The sequence below is a fragment of the Chionomys nivalis genome, chromosome 12 (genome assembly GCF_950005125.1).
Source record: "Chionomys nivalis chromosome 12, mChiNiv1.1, whole genome shotgun sequence".
Taxonomy (NCBI): Eukaryota; Metazoa; Chordata; class Mammalia; order Rodentia; family Cricetidae; genus Chionomys; species Chionomys nivalis.
This window is the reverse complement of record NC_080097.1, coordinates 16,536,045-16,558,206: the sequence shown is the minus strand read 5'-3', so window position 1 is coordinate 16,558,206 and position 22,162 is coordinate 16,536,045. Positions and strand designations below refer to the sequence as shown.

General features: G+C 41.6%; 1 protein-coding gene across 5 annotated transcripts in view; it reads left to right on the top strand.

The window, feature by feature from the left end:
• The window catches only part of LOC130884656 (SLAIN motif-containing protein 1), a 192,383-nt gene that overhangs the window by 73,721 nt on the left and 96,500 nt on the right, over positions 1-22,162 (top strand). For 4 of the 5 annotated variants that reach the window (XR_009058103.1, XR_009058104.1, XR_009058102.1 and 1 more), the window contains 9 exons: positions 6,692-6,772; positions 9,083-9,148; positions 10,913-10,972; positions 13,989-14,033; positions 15,614-15,673; positions 15,976-16,035; positions 17,693-17,749; positions 20,694-20,750; positions 21,122-21,181. Coding sequence is in view for 1 of the 5 variants with exons in the window: in XM_057785819.1 (XP_057641802.1) it covers positions 6,692-6,772; positions 9,083-9,148; positions 10,913-10,972; positions 13,989-14,033; positions 15,614-15,673; positions 15,976-16,035; positions 17,693-17,749; positions 20,694-20,750; positions 21,122-21,181 (546 nt within the window). In the remaining 4 variants the exon portion in view is untranslated. The remainder of the gene's footprint in view (positions 1-6,691; positions 6,773-9,082; positions 9,149-10,912; positions 10,973-13,988; positions 14,034-15,613; positions 15,674-15,975; positions 16,036-17,692; positions 17,750-20,693; positions 20,751-21,121; positions 21,182-22,162) is intronic. The other variant, XR_009058105.1, reaches the window with a different exon arrangement.

Genomic DNA, 22,162 nt, shown 5'->3' with positions numbered 1-22,162 from the left:
TAGTTATCTCAATGTGGTTTGGATTCCTGCTTTTCTAGGGACCAGCAGCGTAACGTGTCCTTTGCTCTGTTTGTTTGTCAAATGTCCAAACAAATTGTGAAGTATACGAAACTTCTTGTGACGTATACATTCGCATGTTTTTCCTTTTGTGTGTTTTATTTGCTTACGGTTGAGTTTTGAGAGTTTTAAAAACATGCATATATCACATGGGTGGTTTATAATTTTCTTCAAGGTGTCGCTGATATTTTCAATCTTTGACCGTGTGTTTGTTAGAACAAAAACATGTTGAAATCTGATTTGTCAGGTTTTGTTAGTGAATTCTGTCTTTGCTATCATGTTTAGCAACTCTTTGTCTAACTCTTTGTCTGGTCACAGAGGGTTTCTTCTAAACATCTTTTGGTTTCATGTTTTATGTAGCGGTCTGCAATCCATCCGTTTTGAGTAGGTATCTCTTTAGTGCTGGTGTGTTTCTCTGCCTCACCTGATTATGGCTGGACTATTATTACTACCTCTTTGCAAAAACCAAGGACTAAAAACTAGCATGGGCAAACCAACTCTTTGCAAAAACCAAGGACTAAAAACTAGCATGGGCAAACCAATATTTTGTAAGTTGTATCGACCAGCTACATTAGTATAATTTTCTGTTGCTAAAGCAAAAAAAAAAAAAAAACAAAAAAACACTGAAGTTCTGTTCTCAATAGGAAAAGATTAGCTCATAGCTTTGGAAATGATATCTTTGATATGGTCAGGCACTAAAGACCATTTCCCAAGAGTGTCTGAGAGAGGAGAGTGTCTATTGTAAGAGAGGATACCAGATTGGGACTTTAGGATTATTGTTTTCTTACTAATTCAGTCTTATGGGAACTCGGGTATGACTCGTACATTATGATTCACTAGTCACTTTACCCTAGACCCCACCCCTGGAAGATTCTGCTCCTCTTACTGCTATCTCTCTGACAGAGCAGCCTTCGGGAGATAAACCACATCCTTGTTAGAGGACTGACTTGGTGAACCGTGTTCTAGATCAACGCTAAAGTGAAATTTTATTAACCATAACAGCATCTGCATATGTTTGAAAAAACCCAATATTCAAATGTCAAGTTACTTAATCTATCCAAAGTAGCCAGGGCCTTCAAGGATGGAAAATTCCAGCAGTAACTGTCTCCTTGTTGGCCACCCAGAGATCTAGAGAAGCCTCTCTCTTGGAAGTAGAGAAGCTGAGGTTGAGGAAGAGCAGCATCCCTTTGCATTGCTCACAGAAAGTCAGCCCCAAACCTAGCCTGGAGCGGAAATCCTGGAATTGACTGGGCTCAGGGTTTGGTAGTGACCCTAGCCACTAGAAAGACAAAAACCGTTACAGTCACTTTCCTTTGAACGTTGCCTTGGGCCTTATAAGCTCTTTGCAAGGGTGGGTCATACTTTTTCTAGCCTTGTACACTGGTGTCTAAAACACAGGTGGCTGTGGAACAGGTTCCTGTTGCGCTGATAATGGCCGCTTCTCTGGCTTTGAACTCCGAATCCTTCCGGGTTAGCCTCCCAGGAAGTAGGGGGAGGTACCACCATGCCTGACTTAGCGGCCTTTGAAAACTCAATGTGCATTTAAAATACTGGCTTAGATGTAGTCTGGTAAAGAGAAAAGAAGCACGTGACATCAAACGGGTGGCACCATCAACTGAGATGTTAGCAGCAATGTAGTATAAGGAGAATTCCACAACTATCCGTCAGTGAGAAGAAACGTCCGCATGTTATGCTTGTAAAACGAATAAAGTCATGCATGTGAGAGGCTGCCAAATTATTTTCCTAGAATTGTATTTCAATTTTGGATTTTAAGGAACGTAGACATTAGTGATTTTGATATTTGAGGACTGCAGCATTTGGAATTATGTTTTAGGGGGACCTCAGCCACCGTTAAAAATTCCTGAACAGATATGGTGGCTGTATTAACGACCTTCCTTTTGCTATGACGAAACACCGTGACCTAGGCAACTTATGGAAGCAAGAGCTTATGGTTTCAGAGGAATGAGAGTCCTGCCCAGCAGGGAAGCATAGTAGCAGGCGGCCTTCAGGATGGCGGGAACAACTGAGAGGTTACTTCTTGGTCGACGCATGCTCCTTTGCTGTTGTCGAAATGGAAATTCTGTTTGTGCAACAGAAGAAGGAAACACAGTGAATATGAGAGAGAAGTTCAGAAATAAACCTAAGAGTCGATTGTCTTTAGTGGAACCCAGGCTTGGTTGGGTGCTGCAGTAAGAGAAATGACCACAAACTCTGGAAATCTGAGTCCTGAGCCAAGTGTGCTACCCCGTTGCAACACTGATAACCCTGTAACCAAATACATTACCCCACAGCAACACGGGGACCAGAAGCAGTCTTTGCGGGGGCTTGTGGAAACAGCCAACATGAACAGCCCTCTTTACCGGAGGATTTTATTTGTTTAGCTCTGGTCTTTGTGCTACAATCTGAAAGTTTTCATGTGTTTCTCACGCCTTTTTATTCCGTGAAGCAACTCTTTACAATTACATGCACTAACGTGGCGGGCGGCGGAGGTCCTGTGAAAGCTCGTAGGGTGCCAGGAAGGACGGAGGAGAGAACGGGGGTATCTGAGCTCAGACATCACGTCTCAAAAAAGAAGGATTCAATTAAGATCGCTCCAATAAATGTCCTTTGTCTCCTTCTCCTTTCGACACTCCAGGCCACAGCTTCCTGCCTGCCTTTCATTTTCAGTCCTCCTGCTTGGATCACACAATGTTCCTGGCACAGTGTGAATGACTTTTCTCATCCTCCCCTCACACCAGGCTTGGGTTCTGTCATCTGTGGCTGCTAATGCAAAGATGCAAATGGAAACTCCTCTGAGGTGTAGTGAAGCCCGCAGGGCATTGCCCTGCCGCTGCCCCAGCAGGGTGTGAGCCTGCCATCCAGGGAACTAGGCATGTTTCACTGTTCTTGGCTTTTGTGACCTTACACCCACCTCCTCCCCTCCCCCCCAGAACTACCCCAATCACCAACCACCTCAGATCTATTTTTTCCCCACTGCTAATATCTCCCTCCCAGACTCACTCAACAAATACTCACTCACCTCTTCGAAGCCTTAGCCATTCTCTTTTTATTTATTTATTTATTTTGGTTTTTCGAGACAGGGTGCCATTCTAAAACAGAACTCTCACGTTCCATTGATGTGGATCTGGTATAACCCAAGCTGGACACAGACCCACTGCCCATTTTTATAATTCTCCTTTCCGTGTGGTTACTACACTCCTGCCTGTCTGCATGTCCAGTGCCCTGTACAGTCCTAGTATTATCTGGATTGATTATTTCCATCTTCCATCTGCTACTAGAAGGAAAGCATTTGATCAGCAAGGAGAATTTGATATCTGTGTTTCCACATAGATACACTACTGACTATCAGTTTTTCAAGAGAAACACATGAAAACTTTCAGATTGTAGCACAAAGACTAGAGCTAAACAATTAAAATCATCCCATATACAGGCCGAGACGGGGAGAGTATTTCCATACAAATTGTTTTAGTTTCCCCTGCCTACTGGTTTGGAACCAAGAGTCAGAAAACCCTGTGCTCTGTGTTCCCCCCGAGCCTCCGATCAAAATCCAACATATCCTCTCCGGTGTCCATCGACATCATAAGAAATTCGGTCATTTCTGGCCGCTTGGACCACTGTCACAGATTCTTAGATCCCTGGCATCAGCACCACTGGTACCCTACATCAAATCCTTCCGCCCTGGCTAGCATCCATTATCATCAAACACCACTGCTCCTCAGCCTGGCTTAGCCATTGTTCATCCAGTGGGTGTGCTGTCTCCTCTCTTCCTTCAGCAAGGGCTTTCCCCATGCCTGCACACCACAGGGATGGAGGAAAGGAAGGGGTTCTTGTTTGGTCCTGCTTCTATTCCCCAATTGCCTTTAAGTCCTCCCGCCTTAAACTCTCCGTTGTTGGGAGCAGTGAGACCCCAGATCCTGAATTTCTTGTAATCCCCTGATCTGAGTGCCTACAGCTGCTCTGAGCACGAAACCTTCAGGAGTTCCTGATGGCAGGAGAGTGGTTTCTGGTGGGCTTGGCTGGGGCATGGCTATCTCTATATTATCTGCCCCTGAACACAATAAAGGGGGCATTCTTGGGGAATTTAAGGATGATCCGTGTCTCTGTCTCTCTGTCTGTGTGTGTTTGTGTAATTTAACCTCCAACCCCCTTGCCCGAAGCTCGCGAACTGGGTAATAGGGCACTGAACGCAGACACTGGGGCGCGGGGTGCGGCACTCCGGTCTCCTTGGAAGTCACTTTTCTTCTTCGCTGGCTTCCTCTGAAGGCGTCACTCAGCTTCAATCTTCAAAGATTTCAACTTCAGACCCTTTGTTCCTCATAAATACCTCCCACCCCATTATAATACCTGATGATTTTCTCGTCTATGTTGAGGATACCACCTCTGGGATTTTACATTCTTGGCCTCCTTTCCAAAGATCTTTTCCACTCTAAACTGATCACAGGCCAGGCCCTTGTAAATGGCCACAAAATGTCACTTTCTAAGCTTTACTTTTACTGCTGTGTCGTCTCTTTAGAGCTCTCTCCCCGAGTCCTGAGTCCGGTGATCCCTCAGCCTCACCTTAAACACCAGCCCAGTTCATGGATTCTGCCCTTCTTGTGCACAGAGTCACAATCTCCAGACCCATTTCTGTTCCAGTTCCATCATAGACTCCGCAACGCCTTGCTGAATCCCCAGTTTTCACACCCATTCCTGTCCTGGGTCACCACGTTCTGCTGTACTCTTGGCTGAATTTTTATCACTGTGAAAACTATTTACCTCTAAGCCTCTGCTCATTCTGTTTCCAAATAGCTGAATACGGCAAGAGAGGACTACGTGCAAGAGCTGTCTTTAGCTCTCTAGGTGGTAACACACTCAGGTTACATATGCAGGTGTGAGGATCCCTTACGAGGCAGTGGAACATGAAGAAGGACATGACACCAAACCTCCTGGCTCAGATTCCCTATTCTGCCACTTGCAAGCTGTATATTTATAAAATATTTATTTTCACTCTTCCTGGCTTAGTCTTTTCATCTGTAAAATGGGAAGAAAAAATAATATTTAGCTCTGGGGTTGTAGTGACCTTGGATCTTGGACCCTACTGTAAAACAACTACTTCATTTCTTCTCCCTTCTTTCATATTTTCTCCTAAATCTACTCCTGAAGTGTGTCCAGCTCCACCCCCAAATACGCAATGCTCTCTCAGAAGGACTTCTATCAGGGTTGTCAATGACCTGACCACTCTGCTGAAGTCATGCTAATTTCACCGTCCTTGTCTTGCTGGATCAGTCAGACCCGGCAGGGCTGTGCTCAGCTGGAGGATATTCCCTGCTCACTTTCGTCTTCTTTTCTCTTGACCACTGCACCTTGGACTCCCTTGCGATAACGTCTCATTGTTTGATCACGAAATAACATGGGATGTGAGGCAGGAGTCCTTGGCTACCAGTTTGTCTCTCTCCACATGGATTCCTTTCATTATCTCATACAGTTTCAAGTGTCAAATGCCATCTCTAAGCTGATGTCCCAACTGTCCTCAGGGAACTTGTCCCTTTCTGAAGGTCTTAGCTGTAGTTTTTGCTTTGCACAAGTCTTCCCAAGGATATGCTAATAAAATAAGAATCCCTACCCCATCTCTCTATGTCTTCCCCCGACTCTTATTACTCTATGTCTTTCCTCTGATTTGTTTTTGTACAATAGCACTTATTTGTAGGTTAAAAGTCTTGTGAAAATAGGAGTGCATTGCACACAGAAAGCTGCCTAGCGCTGCTCACTGACTAAAACCATGATCTCATTCAGCCTCAGAAATCCCCCAACAATCCTGTTAGAGAGCTTATTACAGATGAAGAAGCAGACTAAGGTTAACCCGTTGCCTCAGAGCTGGCAATGCAGGGAGCCTCATACTCAAGTGCACATCGCTCAACAGCCATAAAGGACTAGGGGATCAGACCATGGGGCACTTTCCCCTAGGTACAGAGCTTAGCGTTGGGGCAACAGAGAAGCCCTAGGTGGCCACGATGGGAGGTGGGAAGCTGGAGAGTGGCCTGGCTTTGGAGCTGACTTACTTGCCCATTTCCAGTTCCCTTGTCACTCAATCGTGTGAACTTTTTGGGTCTACTTTGATGTCTCATTGAAAGTTGACTAATAGCATATTTCATGTTTGTTTTGCTATCATTTAAAATGTCATGATAATAGTTGAGCCAAGAATTAGTTCAATTCTCCAAACCAAGTTTTCTTTGAGATCTACAACATAAGAAGCCTTCTTGCTGTTTCCATAGCAGCCTGTGAGTTGACATAATCCCTAAAGAAGCTTATACACTAATACTAGAGAACCTTTTACTGTGCCCATGTGATGGCTCGAAATGCCGTGGCTTGCTAAGTATACTGGCAAAATGCTGAGCTAACTGCAGGGCGTGGTATAGTTCCAGCTGTAGTTACAGATGCTTTCCAAAAGCCCAGTTGAATGGACCATTAAAATACTCATATTTAAAATAATTGACTTTAGAGTATGCACTCTGTGAACTCTGACCTTTTGGTTTCTCCATACATGGGGTCATGAGTTTAAGATATATTTCCCTGTACACGGCAGATGTTGTGAGTTCATAGATAAATAAGGGTAACATTTCCATGGTGTAATGAACTGTTGTTTTCTGTTTCAAAGGGATCTAGCCGTTCACCCTCCGATACCTCCAAAACCCCGCTCTCCCATTGCATCTCCTAAACAATTGAGACAGAATAACAGGTAAGAACTGCCCTTCTGAGTGTCCTGCCGGGATGTTGAAGGAAAATGACAGTAAAGGAATTGCGAATGGCTTTGTGCAAAGGATGGTCATGCTTTCTGTGTGCATTCCCTAACGCAAGACTCACAGAACTATCAATACACATGTGTAACTACTTTTGCTTTAGAATAGTGCAGGCTATTGCCTGTTTTAGGGAACTATATCCTTGAAATAGCTGTGGACCAGTAGAATTGAAGTGGATGAAAGTTTCTTATATATTAGTACTTGATGTAAGTGAATATATATATATATATATGTATATATGGCATATATCTCATGCCTATTACATGTAAACCACATTAAATGTCATATGTGAATCTATTTCATTTCTATTTTCCTGCAGTTAAGATTCTCATTAAGAGCTATATATAGTGATGCAGAAAATTCTTACAGCTTTGCGTTACTACCCAAGTCCTCAATTATGCTTGAGATACCTTTAGGCTGTTGCTTGAGTTTTTTTTTTTTTTAAACTAAAGCATTTTTGATTTATTTCAAAACTATAATAAGTATTGAAGAATATTCCAAATAATTTATCTCCAAGTCAGGAAAACCACACTTTCTTTTCTACTTCGAATGCTTGTCACTCTGTAATTAATATTTAGAAACAAATTCATAGGCTGACAGTCTTCCTATGTGTCCCTGTCACAGAGTTTATAATCTTGATCCATTTTTCAAGATAAATGTTCCCTCTTTTCATTAATGCTGTCAGGTTAGATCTCAGCATCTCAGTGGGGATTGAGCATGTTGGAGATCTCACCGAGTGCCTGCTTTCACTTATCTAGTAATTTTGGCCTCTTGAGGGGATTTTTGATGTCATATAAGACACAATTATAGAACCATTATTCATAAGTCATGTTTATAGAGCATTTTTTAAATAAGAGGGTGATCTGCTAGAAAGTATTGACCAAAAAACAGGGGTGTGTGGTACCATGTTTTCATCTGTAGTGGGTACCACTCCAGAGCTAAACTTCTACCCATAAAATCCCTCCAGATCACTGAGAAATGTCCTCCTTAGGCTATTGCTTTAATGAATCAAGAGAATAGTTTTTCACTGAACTAATTAATAATATGGATTAGTTTTATAACTTTTCGTTTCTGCAACGATTATAATTATCTCATAAGAGCAATGTCTCAAGCTTCCTGTCTTACGTGATTGGTCCTCTTAGTCTTATAGTATTAAGCAATTAAGTCATAATTAGAATAGATTTTTTCAAGGAACTGAAATAAGCTGTCCCTGTACCACCTAACTAATCTAAAACCATTAACACTGGAGGACTGCACATGTTTATATTCGGAAAAGGCTTAATTCCACAGGACTTGGTCAAATCCACTTTACTATGCTCGTTTCTTCCAGTAATGATCAAAAAAAAATATATAAAATTAGGACAACATTCATGTTAAAAAAAAAAAAACCCTGATTACTTTAATCACAGCATGGTGACTTTAACGAACGAATATGAAAGGGAAGTAATTAACGCAGGTCCTCAGGAGAGTAAAAAAATAGTTGGATATAGCTTCTCGAGAATAAGCAAGAGTGTATAAGTAGGTCAGCCACAGTCTAAGGAAAAGAGAGGAGTCTTATAAATTCTGACAGCCTAGCATTGTACAACTTACTGCTGTCGGTTCAGTGTGGACCTTCTTGGTGGGGTAGACATTTTTGAAATATAGACTTATTTCTTTCTTACTTGAGCAAATACATTTATTGGTAGTATTCACATGGGATAGTCTTTTTTTTTTTTTTGCTTTTGTTTTTCGAGACAGGGTTTCTCTGTGGTTTTGGAGCCTGTCCTGGAACTAGCTCTTGTAGACCAGGCTGGTCTCGAACTCACAGAGATCCGCCTGCCTCTGCCTCCCAAGTGCTGGGATTAAAGGCGTGCGCCGCCACCGCCCGGCCACATGGGATAATCTTTAAGGAAAAGTATGATTTGGGTGTCTAACAACAAAAGGGATTCTTAATATTCAAGATGTTATATAATTATCTAGTGGAGATAAAGACAAAACACTTTGATGAATGGAAATAAAATGAGCCCCGTCTAGATCAGACACGAATGAAGGTGCCTAGTGCTCTAAAGCAGATGAAGAAACGTCAACGTTGTAAAGTTAGCACCTTGCACATTTTAGGCTTTCAGAAAGGGGGATGATTGAATTCTAGCCAATACAAAGAACTAAGGTAAAATTTTTGTTAATATTTCTGAACAGAAATGTATTCTCATACATATAATTTAACATGGAAGAGTTTTCCTACCTAACAGGCTTTATTTTTAAAAATCTAGACAGATACATGCTGCTACATCAGGTGCATACGGAGAAGCCAATAGACATCTTGAAAGAAATATCAGGTATAAAACTCTCTGCTGTCTGTATGTGTGTAATTGTAATTTTACCAGTGGTAAAGTATGCTTTGCTGGAGTACTTCAAAAAAATAAGTTAGTAAAATCAGTTTTCTTGTCAACTTTAGCTATAAAGAGTAAACTCTTTTTGAGACAGGGTTGCACTATGTATCCCTTGCTATAAAGAGTAAACTCTTTTTGAGATGGGGTTGCACTATGTAGCCCTTGCTATAAAGAGTAAACTCTTTTTGAGGCGGGGTTGCACTACGTGACCTTTGCTGCCCTGGACTTTGCTATGTACACAAGGCCAGCCCCAATTTTACAGAGGTCCTTCTGCTCCTGCATCCACTGTGCTGGTTTGAAAGTGTGGCTCCATGTCTGGCTAGGTAACACATGCTTTTATAGGTTCTTGTTCTTTAAATTTGTCTGAAGATTTACATTGCAAATTCCAAATTGTCTGAGCATAAGGACAGGATGGGAGGATGGGATGAAAGTCCTTGCAGGAAGGAGGTTTGCTGGTCTCGTGTTTCCTGACTTGCTTCAATATATAAGACCCTGTTGCTGGGTGGGCGTGAATGAACAATGGGAAATAGTTTTGCTCAGTCGGACTTGCACTGCCAAAGCTGTCCCTTGGTCCTGGCAGTTGTGCGTAGCTTGTCCTGCAGCATTGGGACAGGCTCACCCTTCATGGGGATTAACTTGGTAAGGAAGCATTTCCCCAACATGGTCCAGATTTACACCTGTTTTATACATCCTACCTAGGTTAGCAGCATTCATTCTGGATATGTTTTGCTTGCATTTCTTCTTTATTATTTAGGAAAAATAATAGCTTTTCTTTTTAAAAGTCAGGCATGGTGGCACATGCCTGTAATCCCAGCCCTTATCAGGCAGGAGCAAGAGGATTCTTGCAAGTTTGAGACCATTATGGTAAACACAGTGAATTCTAGGACAGTCAGCCTTCATATGGAAGGCTGAATATGGGAGAGATGGTCTTCCTTAGGGAAGTACACACAATACTGAACAGTCAGCCAGCCTTAGAATTGTGTTGCATACAAATTCATTATACAAGCTGAATAGTTTGTACTTATGCACCATTAGTGAAAAAAAGAGCCTTTGAATCTGAAAAACAGCAAGGGGGTTATGGAATAGTTTGGAGGGAGAAAAGGGAGAGGGAAATAATGTCACTATATTATAATTTCAAAAAAGGAACTTTGGGGGGTGGTGAGCCTTGTCTTTAACAGATGAGCCATCTCTCCAGCCCAGAAATTTTTTCTCTTAAAAAAACCAAACTGGAAGATTATAACCTTGCTATTTTATAGTTTCATAGTCCCATCATATAATAAGCAAAAAACAAAAACAAAAAAAAAAAACAAAAAAAAAAAAAACAAATGGCTAAGATATTTTCCAAAGTAAAATGCCTTTGGCTCTCAGAAGAGCCCCAGTTTGAAGCACAGACGACACAGATACCTTAGACTCGGGAAGAATCTGACTCCCCTGCACTGACAAGTTTTTGCGAAACTCTCATCACCTCCCACATTGCGCTGTGTATGTCACGTGACACCGGTGTATCCTCTGTGGGGGTTTAATGGTCCTGTGCTCTGAAGCAGTCAGTGTCTGTGTGCACCGTGAGTGGAAACAATGGGACCAACTCATCGTTCCAGTCAGCTCCGCACTCCTGACTGTGGCCTACCTTCCCTTCACCAGCCATGCTAGGAAGTGTAGTTCCAACAGTTAGCTCCTTGCCTGCTGATCTTCTCTCTCTGTTCTCTGAAGGACTGAGGATCTCGATGACATCATCAGGGTGGCTGCTTCGCTTCAGAAGACTGACAAGGGGTGAGGTCCCAAGGCTCTCAAACTCATGTTCCCCCTTGTGTTTGTGATCTAAAAGCTAACCACTGCCCCTGCAATTTCTAAATATGAACCAATCCCCGTGCTGCTTATTGTAAATAATTAAGGAGAGAAATATCTCCCAGTGTCCCTCTGTAAGTATATGTGCATAGTGGATGTGCTGACATTTATAAATGCTCATCTTGGTCATTCATTTTGTCTTCTCTTCCTAATGACCTCGGGTCTCAGTCAGATTTCCAGGCCCATATTTGTGTTGCTAGCCCAGATATCCACTTGCTTTTGCCCTTAGTGCCTCCATTCCAAATATCCTTGGACCGTGACCAACTTTCTTGACAGATACTCTGTTTTCTACTTCTGTTCTTCCATCCCCGCAGGCTTGACTTTCCAGTCATTCTCAGTTCTTCCATCCCTTCACACTCTGTGAAGTATAGGTTTGTATAACCTAAACATTTACGCTGTCTCTTGTATACACCTGGACACAGTTCAAGTCCTCACTGTGTCCAGGATAAGAGGCTAGCATGGCTATTCAAATTCACTTATACTCCTCAAGCTTCTCTTCCTTCTGCCCCATTACTGCCCCTGAGTGCCAGATACTTCTCTGTGGATATCTGTCATGACTCCCACCTGCCCACCAAGTTACATATAACTATGTCTGCTAAACCGGATTGAGAATAATTCAGCTCCAGAATCATTTCCGACTTCACCCACGTATTTATCCCATATTTGACACCAGCTTAGACCACTGACTTTCTGCAGTTCCCAGACACACTTGTTTCTGTCATCCCCTCCACGTGGTCGCTCCATCAGTCTCAATGCCACCATATCTATCTAGTCAAACCCTACCATTTTTCAAGGTTCAGGTCACAAATGAGCTGCCCTGTGAAGTTTTCCTTGTGTGACCCCGTGGAGTGTGGCTCTTGCCTGTCTCAGGGATTATAGACCTGGTATTTCTGGTGCACAGAGTCTGTTTGCTTTTGACCTTTGCCATCTGCACAAGCGTGTCGTCTTCTCTTAATCTGTCACCTCTCTCACTTTCATCTTCGGGGACATTACTTTGTCACCAAAGATCATTTACATGTTAACGTGCAGCTTTGTCTGTATGAAAACCCTGGATGCAAATATCTCATTGCTTTAAACATTAATGCAAGAATATGAAAACCCTGGATGCAAATATCTCATTGCTTTAAACATTAATGCAAGAATATGAAAACCCTGGATGCAAATATCTCATTGCTTCAGTCCTTAATGCAAGAATTTTCCCCCATTTAATGTAATTAAGCAATGACAAGGATTTACTGGAGTTTATCTCACTAAAAATCAAACCACCCCCATCCGTCGCAAAGGTTGGATGTGCTGGCACACACCCAACACTTGGGAGGCTGAGGGAAAAGGGCAGCCTGGGCTACAGAGTGAGACCCTCTCACAACAGCCGCCATTACCTGGCCAGAGGGGACAGTGACTCGTGGGTCTCTGGGCAGCTAATAGGACCTTTGCATTGGATGGAGACTACAGAAAGTGCCATGTTTGGTGTTCAAGTCTCATTCTTCTCTCATTTAAGCGCCTACATTTCTAATATTATTAATTCACTTCGAAGTAAACTCTTCAGGACTGAGACTTAAACTGGGGCCTTAAACATGGCAGGAAAGTGATCTGTCTCAGATTGCCTCAGCTTTTTTTTTTCTTTTTTTATTTATTTTTTTAATATTTATTTATTATGTATATAATATTCTGTCTGTGTGTTTGTCTGAAGGCCAGAAGAGGGCGCCAGACCTCTTTACAGATGGTTGTGAGCCACCATGTGTTTGCTGGGAATTGAACTCAGGACCTTTGGAAGAGCAGGCAATGCTCTTAACCACTGAGCCATCTCTCCAGCCCCCCCCCCCTTTTTTTTTTTAAATTTCAAATCAAGGTCTCTTTAGGTTTCCCAGCTGGGTCTTGTGCTCACTCTGTGGCCCAAGCAGGTCTTGAACTTGTGATACTTTTGCTTCATCTTCCTGAGTATCTGGGGTTACAGGTCTGACCAAGCCACACCCAGGTTAATATTTTGTTCTTGTTAATGACGGAACAAGTTTCCAGCTGGAGACTGAGGGCAGGACAAGTCAGTGACACCGAGGAGCAGTGACAATGTGGCTTAAGTCACGCCACACAGGGGGAGCAGCAGTCGCTCGGCTCTCCTGCCCCTGCCCCTAGCCACTGGCACAAATCTCACAGAGACATACATTAGCCACAGAGAGAGAACACTGCTTTCACATGCCCAGGGAAATCTCTCTAAAGGGAGCAGAAAGAGTTTCATTATCCCAGCTGCTCTTTGTGGACTAGAGAGCTTTGCTATCTGATGAAGGGCATTTAATTTGTGGCAAAGACAATGGCGAAACTTAATATCTAAAGCTTTTTATCAATTTACAGTCATTTTGAAAGCTTGGGTTCTTCATCCAGAATGCTGTCTCCACCGTGTTTAATGTACCACCAAGTGTCTTTTTATGATTTATGCTAATTTACTTTTGATACACACCAGAGACTTGAATCCTGAATCATTGTGGCTCACGCCAGCCACAAAGGTCTGGGGCTAAATGTACAGGATTCTCACAGTTGCCCTTTCCCTTGGGATAGAAACAAATTTTTAGCTAGTCTTTGCTTATCAGGTAGCATTTCAAGAAATACACAATAACAAAACACTATGTTTGGGCGCGAGGCAGTTTGTTTCCCATGAGGTAAAATATTACTCGTTTCTCTTTCCTGTCAGGGCCAAGAACTCTTTTCGAAACCTTTCTCTGTCCATTCTCAGCTTTCAGTCTTATCATTCAAGGGCAAAGCCACTTTCAGTGAATCACCTACGTTCTGGTGCTGGATTCACAGATAATTAACATGGGGGTTTGTGCTCTGTTTCTGAGTACTCAGAGTTATTTTAGGGTTAATCTGCCCTTTGACTCTGGGAAGGGTTTTGTTTTTGTTGTTGTTTTGCTTTTAAACTAATATTAGATTTTATTTTCTCTTCCCAAAGTGAAGAACTGGACAATCTCATTAGAATGAACAAAAGCTTGAACAGGTGAGGTTAAAAAAGGTCCGTTTTTCATGTTATTGTTGTATTGAACATTGTGATTTCTTTTATCATCTTTCCAGAATTACAAACAATGCTCCGTTTCAGAGGAGGATCAACTTATCTGACTAGTCAGTAATATCTCACAAATCTTGGATTAAGAGCTTGGATAAATAAACAGTTATTAAAGCGCTAATATTTACGTATCTTTGATTTTCATGTTCCATGAAATTTAAAAGAGCTGTATGTTTATACATATACCAAAGTTTCTGGTTTCTTTAACACATTTAAGTGCATACAATTTCACTTGGTTGCTGAATGTTTGGAGTTGAACCACTAATATCTCTATTACTATTATCTCTAAGTTTTGAATCACTTGCAATTGAAAATAAAATATTCTAGGAGAGATAAATTAATGATGGAGGCAGAGAGGATCAGCAGATAACAAAGGGAAGAAAGCAAAAAGAAATGTCCACTGATTTCATTGACCTGATGCTATGAATATGGTTTTCATGTGCTGTCTTGAAAACAGTGAGCTGTGGGTTGAATGCCAACAAGTCACCTAGATTTGCTGCTCTTTGGTTTCCTCATCTTCTCAGATCAGGAGCTATAGATGCAGGTGTGAATGAGCAGATGCGACTGACCTCATGAGGCACAGGCAGTGGAGGAACCAGGGCAAGAGGAAGAGAAAATGTCTTGTCACAGCATTTTGGCACCAATTGAGGAAGCCATATGGAAACTGGGAGTCAGTATTGCTGGGCATTTTCGGGATACCCTGAAATGTCTTACATGATGGATAGCTCTATTGATACTGGTTTATGTTAAAATAAAATATATACATCAGCAATTAAAGAAAAAGATGCCAGAGGCCAGGGATCTGAGAGAGTAGTGTATATTGGAGGGGTGGCAGAGAGGAAAGGGAGAATAATGTAATTATATTTCAATTTCAAAGAAAGAAAGAAAGGAAGGAAGGAAGGAAGAAAGAAAGAAGAAAGAAAGAGATAGAGAGAGAAAGAAAGAAAGAAAGAAAGAAAGAAAGAAAGAAAGAAAGAAAGAAAGAAAGAAAAAGAAAGCAAACAGAGAACAGGGGCTGGAGAACAGCTCAGAGGTTAAGAGTACTCACTCTTTCAAAGGACCTGGTTTGTTTTCCAGCACCCACATAGTGGCTCATAGCTCTCCACTCTAGTTCCAGGGAGATCTGATACTCTCTTCTGACCTCTGCAGGAACCAAGGATTGCACACCGTGCACAGACAGACTGGCAAAACATTCATACACATATTTGTTTGTTGTTTTAGAAAAGAATAAAAGATAAATTAAAAAGGAAATATTTCATGGACCTAAACAACATTCCTACGGACTATCATGGTCTGCATATCCCTAGTTTATCTCTTTGGTTCCATGTCCTTAGAGGCTTATTGTAATTTAAATTGGGAGTTTGGGGAAACACCTGTGTGGAATAAAGCAATTTCCAGGACTATAGCTAATCTTTCCCAGCCGGCTTCTATCTTACATGTCAACTTGTATAAGTGTTTTAGAGTTAAGCATCTGTCATTATTACTGATGAGATTTTTAATCAATATATTTAAAGAAATCAAGGTCTTGACGGCCTCTTCCAAGCAAACCTGAAGGCACAGCAGATAGACAAAAGGTAAGTGTGTCTGTTTGCTCTAGAAATCCTGTGTCTCAGACTGTTTGCCTTGTTCCTTCAGATGGTGGAGGTGGTGGGAAGGGAGCTGTATCCTCTGGCAGACAAACACACCAGCAGATGGGCTAGCTCTCCCGGCATTGGACATTTAGTTCAGACATAATTGCCCGGAAGGATCTCTGCTCTTCCATTCAATGAGAGTAAATGAGCAATTCATAGAAAATGTTTATTATATCTGACCTTTCAATATACCACACAATTTCAGTTCAACATGCAGTTTTTATTGCAATTCTTTTTGTTTCCAGAGCCCAGAGTCTTGAAAGTCTCATCTATATGAACACCCAGATGGACGGAGATGCCAAAGGGTAAGAGTCTGTCAAGGCAGGCCACTTCGGGTGACCCTCTGATTGCCTTGAGTTTTCCTGCCAGGGTCAGGCGGTCTGGCGGCACAGACTCTGGGTAAGGTCAGAGAAGGCTGGGTGCCACAGTAGAGGCTCTGCCACCATTGTGAATCTCGGTGACCTGGTCAGGTGCCTTAATTTCCTCATCTCATAAGGAGAAGAGTGTGGCTTAGGTGATCTCTACACAACCTTTCATATTAAAAAATAAAAGAACTGGTTACTATAGGCAGCTTTGGAGTGAGTATATTAACCACAAGGCACTTTGGTTCTGGGAATGGAACTACTCAAAATTGAAGTCCTTAAAATGTAGAAGGCACTTCTTAGATGGGATCTTGGTCACACTTCTCATGTTTTTTTTTTTTATAAGTATTTGTAAATATCTTGATGTTGAAAGACACTGGAAAATTTTGAAGCAGGTTAATTGGTGATTAGTAGTCTTTGAAAGATGCATTTGCAATTTTAAACGGACAGTGACAAACTAGAAATTTGGCTTTTCATTACTGATATCATTTTTCACATAAAAAGAAATACAATTTCTGACAGTTCAATTAAGTAACATTTTCTGAGCTGTCAGGAGTGGCAAAGGTTAAGGGTCTCTGAGATTTCTTGCACTTCTCGCCAGACTGGCCACTTACTTTGCGTTTGGTTAGACATTAAACTTGCTTTTATAAGATGACAGCTATTTCTGCTGTCACATTTATTGTTCAAAACTATTTATCTGTGCCAGTGTGTGCATGGAGTGATACCCTAGTCTTCTAAGTCAGTCCTGTCAGATGCCCTATCAGCTTTCTGATCCGGAAAACACAGCAAAGTCTCTATGACGGACAGCGCTCTTAGTAACAGTCACAGTGGTGTGCTGGTGTATTATAGATGATTTAATGTGCCAATAATTTTGTCACAATGAAATCAATCAGGGATAAAAATGTTAAATGTCAATGTGCAGCACTTGGTTGTGTAGTATTAGGGGACTGGTTAGCCTTCAGTTCTTTATTGTTCTAAGAGAAGGTCTTGTCGTGTAGCCTCAGTCAGCCTCAAACACACAATCCTCCTGCCTCAGCATTTCAGGTGCTTGGATTATAGTAATGGACAAACAATAGTCTCTTATAATGATTAAATTTTTGTATACTAAAGTTTCATTCTATGTGATAAGTTTGCACAAGGTACTAAAGTCGTGATGTTGACCCTTTCAGGACACCCTGGAAACTTTTATGGGGAATAACTTCTCCAAGTCCTCAAAATATTTCCATTTAAAGTGTTGATCAATTATTGATTTTTACCTAGCATGAAAGAATTTTTGTGCTTAAATAGGTTAAAATCTCAAAGCATATATTAAATTTAGCCTCCCTCTAATCTATCTTCCCCAAAGGAAAGGCTGAGATTGGGGGGAAAGGTTTGCTTTCAAACTGATTAAGTTGTACTGAGTAATGGTTGGTATCTCGATATTGAGGTGTCTCTTGGACATTTTATGCTGCTTGAATTAGGCATTTCTAAGACTCTCCAGTGCATTAGGCCCTGTTGCATCTCATTCCTGCTGTGAGTAATCTTCAGCTGTCCTAAAAGATGCTGAACATGCCACTGAGTTTCTCACACACTTTCTTTCCCCAACTCCAATGTTCTAAAGCAATCCAGCCTTTGGAAGTCTTAAGAAAATCCATCAAAGGACGGACAAAGAGAAAGGGTAGGTAAAATACATTCATTGGCATGTGTCTTTCCTTCGGTTAGCCTTTTAAACCTTGTCAGTCTGGGCGTGTTACACTATACTGTCTGCTACAGATGAACTCTTTAGATTTATCAGAAATAGTGGATTAAAGGAATACAATACCTGCCATCTCTAAAGGGTGGCCATGCAAATTCTCTACGAAATCTCTCATTCTGTATTTTCTTAAGTAATAAAAACACTTACCATTTTTTCATGTGAATCAAGAAATGTAAAGGAAAAAGTGCAAAATGAGAAACATGAAGAAGACTGGTTTAAATCAAGTACCACTGTGAAAATCAATTAAGATAGGAAGTTAGAACATGGGGTAGAGAGACTGATGGCTCAGTCAGTAAAATACCTGCCGTGCAAACACATGGACATTAGTTCAGTTCCCCATCACTGGTAAATGGGGAGCATCAGAAACCCTAGGACTTAAGGAGTAGGAGACAGGGGGATGCCTGGACCTTGCTGAGTAACCAGTGTAACTGAATCTGTGAGCTCCAGCTTCAATGAGAGATGTAAGGTAGAAAGTAATAGAGTAGGAAACAATGCTGACCTCTGGGATTCACAAGCACATAATCATACTCTTGTACACATATGTCCACATGCATACATGGCATGCACATAAATTTATACACACATGAACACACCACATATGTGAACCCTCAAAGGTAAGCCAAGGGTAATTAAAGCAAAGGCCTTTCTGGTCAGTTGTTTCTAGAAACATCAGACACCACATTCAGGCACATTCTCATTTACACAGTTAGGGTTATTATTGATGAGATGGAACAGCATGGCCCAAGTAATTTGGGGAGGAAAGGGTTCATTTAGTTTACATTTCCACAGGACCATTCATCGGCAAACCAGGAACTCAAGCAGGGCAGGAACCTTGAAACAGGAACTGATGCAGAGTCCATGGAGGGGTGCTGCTTGCCTGCTTGCTCCCCATGACTTGCTCAGTCTGCTTTCTTGCAGAAATTAGGACCTCCAACCCAAGGATGGCACCACCCACCATGGATAGGACCCTCCCCCATCAATCACTAAGAAAATTCTCATTAGGCTTGTATACAATCCCATCTTATGGAGGCATTTTTCCCATTGAGGTTCCCTCCTCTCAGGTGACTTTAGATTGTGTCAAGTTGACATAAAACTAGCCAACACAATAGTTTTCAGAGAATATTGCAAATATTGCAGGCAATTTGATGTAAGTTTTCTTAATTGAAAATTCATATAATATATTCTGATCACGGTTTCCTCTCTCCCATTTTCCCCCAGATTCTTTCCACCTCTTTATTAAATTCAACAGCTTGTTCCTTCCTTCCTTTCTACCTTTAGAAAAACAACAAAAAAATGCAAATAAAAAACAATGAACAAGAAAAAAAAACAACAATGAAAAAGCACAGGAAACCACAAACACACACACACTCACACACACGACGCACACACACGTATAAAAACACAAAATCAAAAATCATAATATTCAAAAGACTAGTAAAAATAAAAACTTTTAGAAAGCCTTAAAAGTTCTTGCCTTTAAAACTCCCTTTCAGGGTTCAATTAAGGACATGACAAATAGCTAAAGGGAGGCTAGAAATCTGAGGGTAAAGACCCAAGGGGTAAGAAATCTACTCACAAGAGGAATCATCTGTGTGATTCTCTATTCTTCTCTCTCCAGTCCGTCATTTCTCATTCTTCTTTCTTTTTCTCCCTTGTCCTACACTGGTCTTAGTTCTATGTTGTTTTTCCTTGTCCTCCCCATTACAAATGTTTTCAGTCATGTATACCCTTAAAACCAGCAACTCCCCAGCCCTAGCAGGTTCCAGGAACAGAATTATTTTGCCCCATAGAAAATCAGATAAGAGTTTTCACATACACACACAGATCCATGGGAGTGGCCAGTACATGTCCAGTGAAAGGAAGTAAATCCTCAGGGGATTCTTTGTGGGGAGGTTAGTGTGCTACATTATTAGGTGATTAGTAAAGGGCTAAAAGGTTTGTTTTCAGTAAAATTATGAATAGGGCATAGATTGTTTATATCAGCGCGCCACTACTTTTTTCCTAGCAAGCATAGAGGTTTCCAGGTAACCAGGCAACCTACGTAAACAGTCAGGGAGAAGCTGATGGCTCTTGATCTGATAACATACACCAGACACTGCAGTTCCTATGGGCCTGGGTCTGGAATTTTGCTCTAAGTGAAAAAGAAACTCAGGCCTCTAAATTGTCAGTTCCAGGCTATGCTGTTGTCAACTGTTCTGACCGTGGGTGACTGGGTTAAAACCAGAGCAGCAGCTTTGGGCAGGTCCTTGGAGATCTGTGAATAGTTTAGAAATGTTCTATGCCTGGACCCTAAGTACTGACCTGCTGATAAAGATAATTGCAGGAAGGCAGATCTCTGAGCTTACCTAGGAGAGAGAAACACGGCCTGGCAGTGGGAAACTGTTTTCAAATATGTAACAGAAAGAGAGGTAGCTACGGTGAAAAACCTACAGGAAAGGACAGCCACTTAGTCACAAAGAGAGCCTAGCTCTTCGGTTCAGCCTTTACCGCATCCCATTGGCTGAGTAATTGCTGTACAATATGTGGCTTGTAGCAAAAAAAAAAAAATGTCAAATACAAAACAAGCAAATTCTAAAACACCATTGAGTTCATTTTGCATTGGTCATCTACTGCTAGGCAAGGAGCCTTCTTAAGTGAGGTTTATATACTCAATTGGACAGAACCTTTCCTCTGCTATTGGTTGTCAGGGAAAGTTTTTTGGGTAGAGATGGGAGAGAGATGACCACTTCTGGGCTCCCATCTGACTTGACCCTGTACACTCAACCATAGTCTGCATGAGGCCGTATGTGTGTCAGTGCTCCTGTGTGGAAGACACTATTTCCTTGGTGTTGACATAAGTTCTGATGACTTTTTCTCCCCAATAAAGCCAAGGCCTCAGACCAGTTCCCAAAATGAGTGTCACAGCAGACAAAAGCAGCAGAAGGTGAGAACTACCTTGTTATCTCTGAGTCCTCAGGCTCCCCTTGGCTTACCTGGTGACCTTCTCAGCGGCGTGCAGGGAACCGCAGCTTTGAACATGTCTCCTCTCCTTTGTGTCCTCCTTCTGCAGCCCTGTTATTCACTTTGAAGAGTGTATTGTTATTGCATCAAAATTTACACTTTTAGGTAGCATGGTGAAATCTTGGAGATTTATTTAACTGTGTTACTTGATAAATTTTATACTAAAACATATTTGATATCAGGATAATAACTTTCTCCAAAAGCTTGAATTAATCACTAAAGATATAGAAAGGGTGATTTATATCTAATTCTATGGAAATGCCGTGAATCTAATCCAAACATTCTTTTCATAAGAGGTAGAGAGCTTGATAATGTTATGAAGATCAAGTCCAGAGGACATGAGAACACTTCTGGGTAAGTCTCACTAATGTCTCTAATTCTGATTTCTACCTGATAATCCAAAGGCAAATGACTTGACGTTTTAGCTTCATGACCATAATTTTTTTTTTTTTTTTTTTTTGGTTTTTCAAGACAGGGTTTCTCTGTGGTTTTGGAACCTGTCCTGGAACTAGCTCTTGCTGGTCTCGACCTCACAGAGATCCACCTGCCTCTGCCTCCCGAGTGCTGGGATTAAAGGCGTGCGCCACATGACCATAGTTTAAAGTACGGAATTAGTCAAGAAGGATGGGAGAGGTGGTCATTCGTCCTTGTCTTCCATGAATACATTTATTTTAAAACAATTGTCTCAATATTTAATACTGAGTTACTTTTCTCTTTGATTTGGGGCATTGATTTCTTTTTAAGGGTTGATGAGAGAGTAGAATTCTTTATCTAAAGAATGCAGTCTTCACATAGTTTTCAAAGTACATTTCTAGAATGACACAGACAGCCAAGCCTGTTGTACGAGGCTGCTTATTTATTCCCGGCTGCTCAGACCCAAAATAACCCCACAGAAACTGTATTAATTAAATCAAACTCCTTGGCCTATTAGCTCTAGCTTCTTATTGGCTTCCTCTTACATCTTAATTTAACCCATTTCTATTAATCTGTGTATTGTCATGTGGATGTGGCTTTCTGGCAAAGTTTCATCCTGGAGGGCTACATGGCTTCTCTCTGACTCCGCCTTCTTTCTCCCAGCATTCAGTTTAGTTTTCCCAGCATAGCTTTACTCCACCCTATCACAGTCCAAGGAAGCTTCCTTATTTATTAACTAATAAAAGCAACACATACACAGAAGGACCCCCCCACACCACAAGCCAGCTTGACTAAGACACCTACAGTCACCACTTCTGGTGGTTTCAGCTGCAGCCCAGGGTGAGGCTGGGTCGGTACCTAAATGGGAGGAAGGACTCACTGCTGCATCACCTGCCCAGAGCTATTGATGCCTTTGGTGCT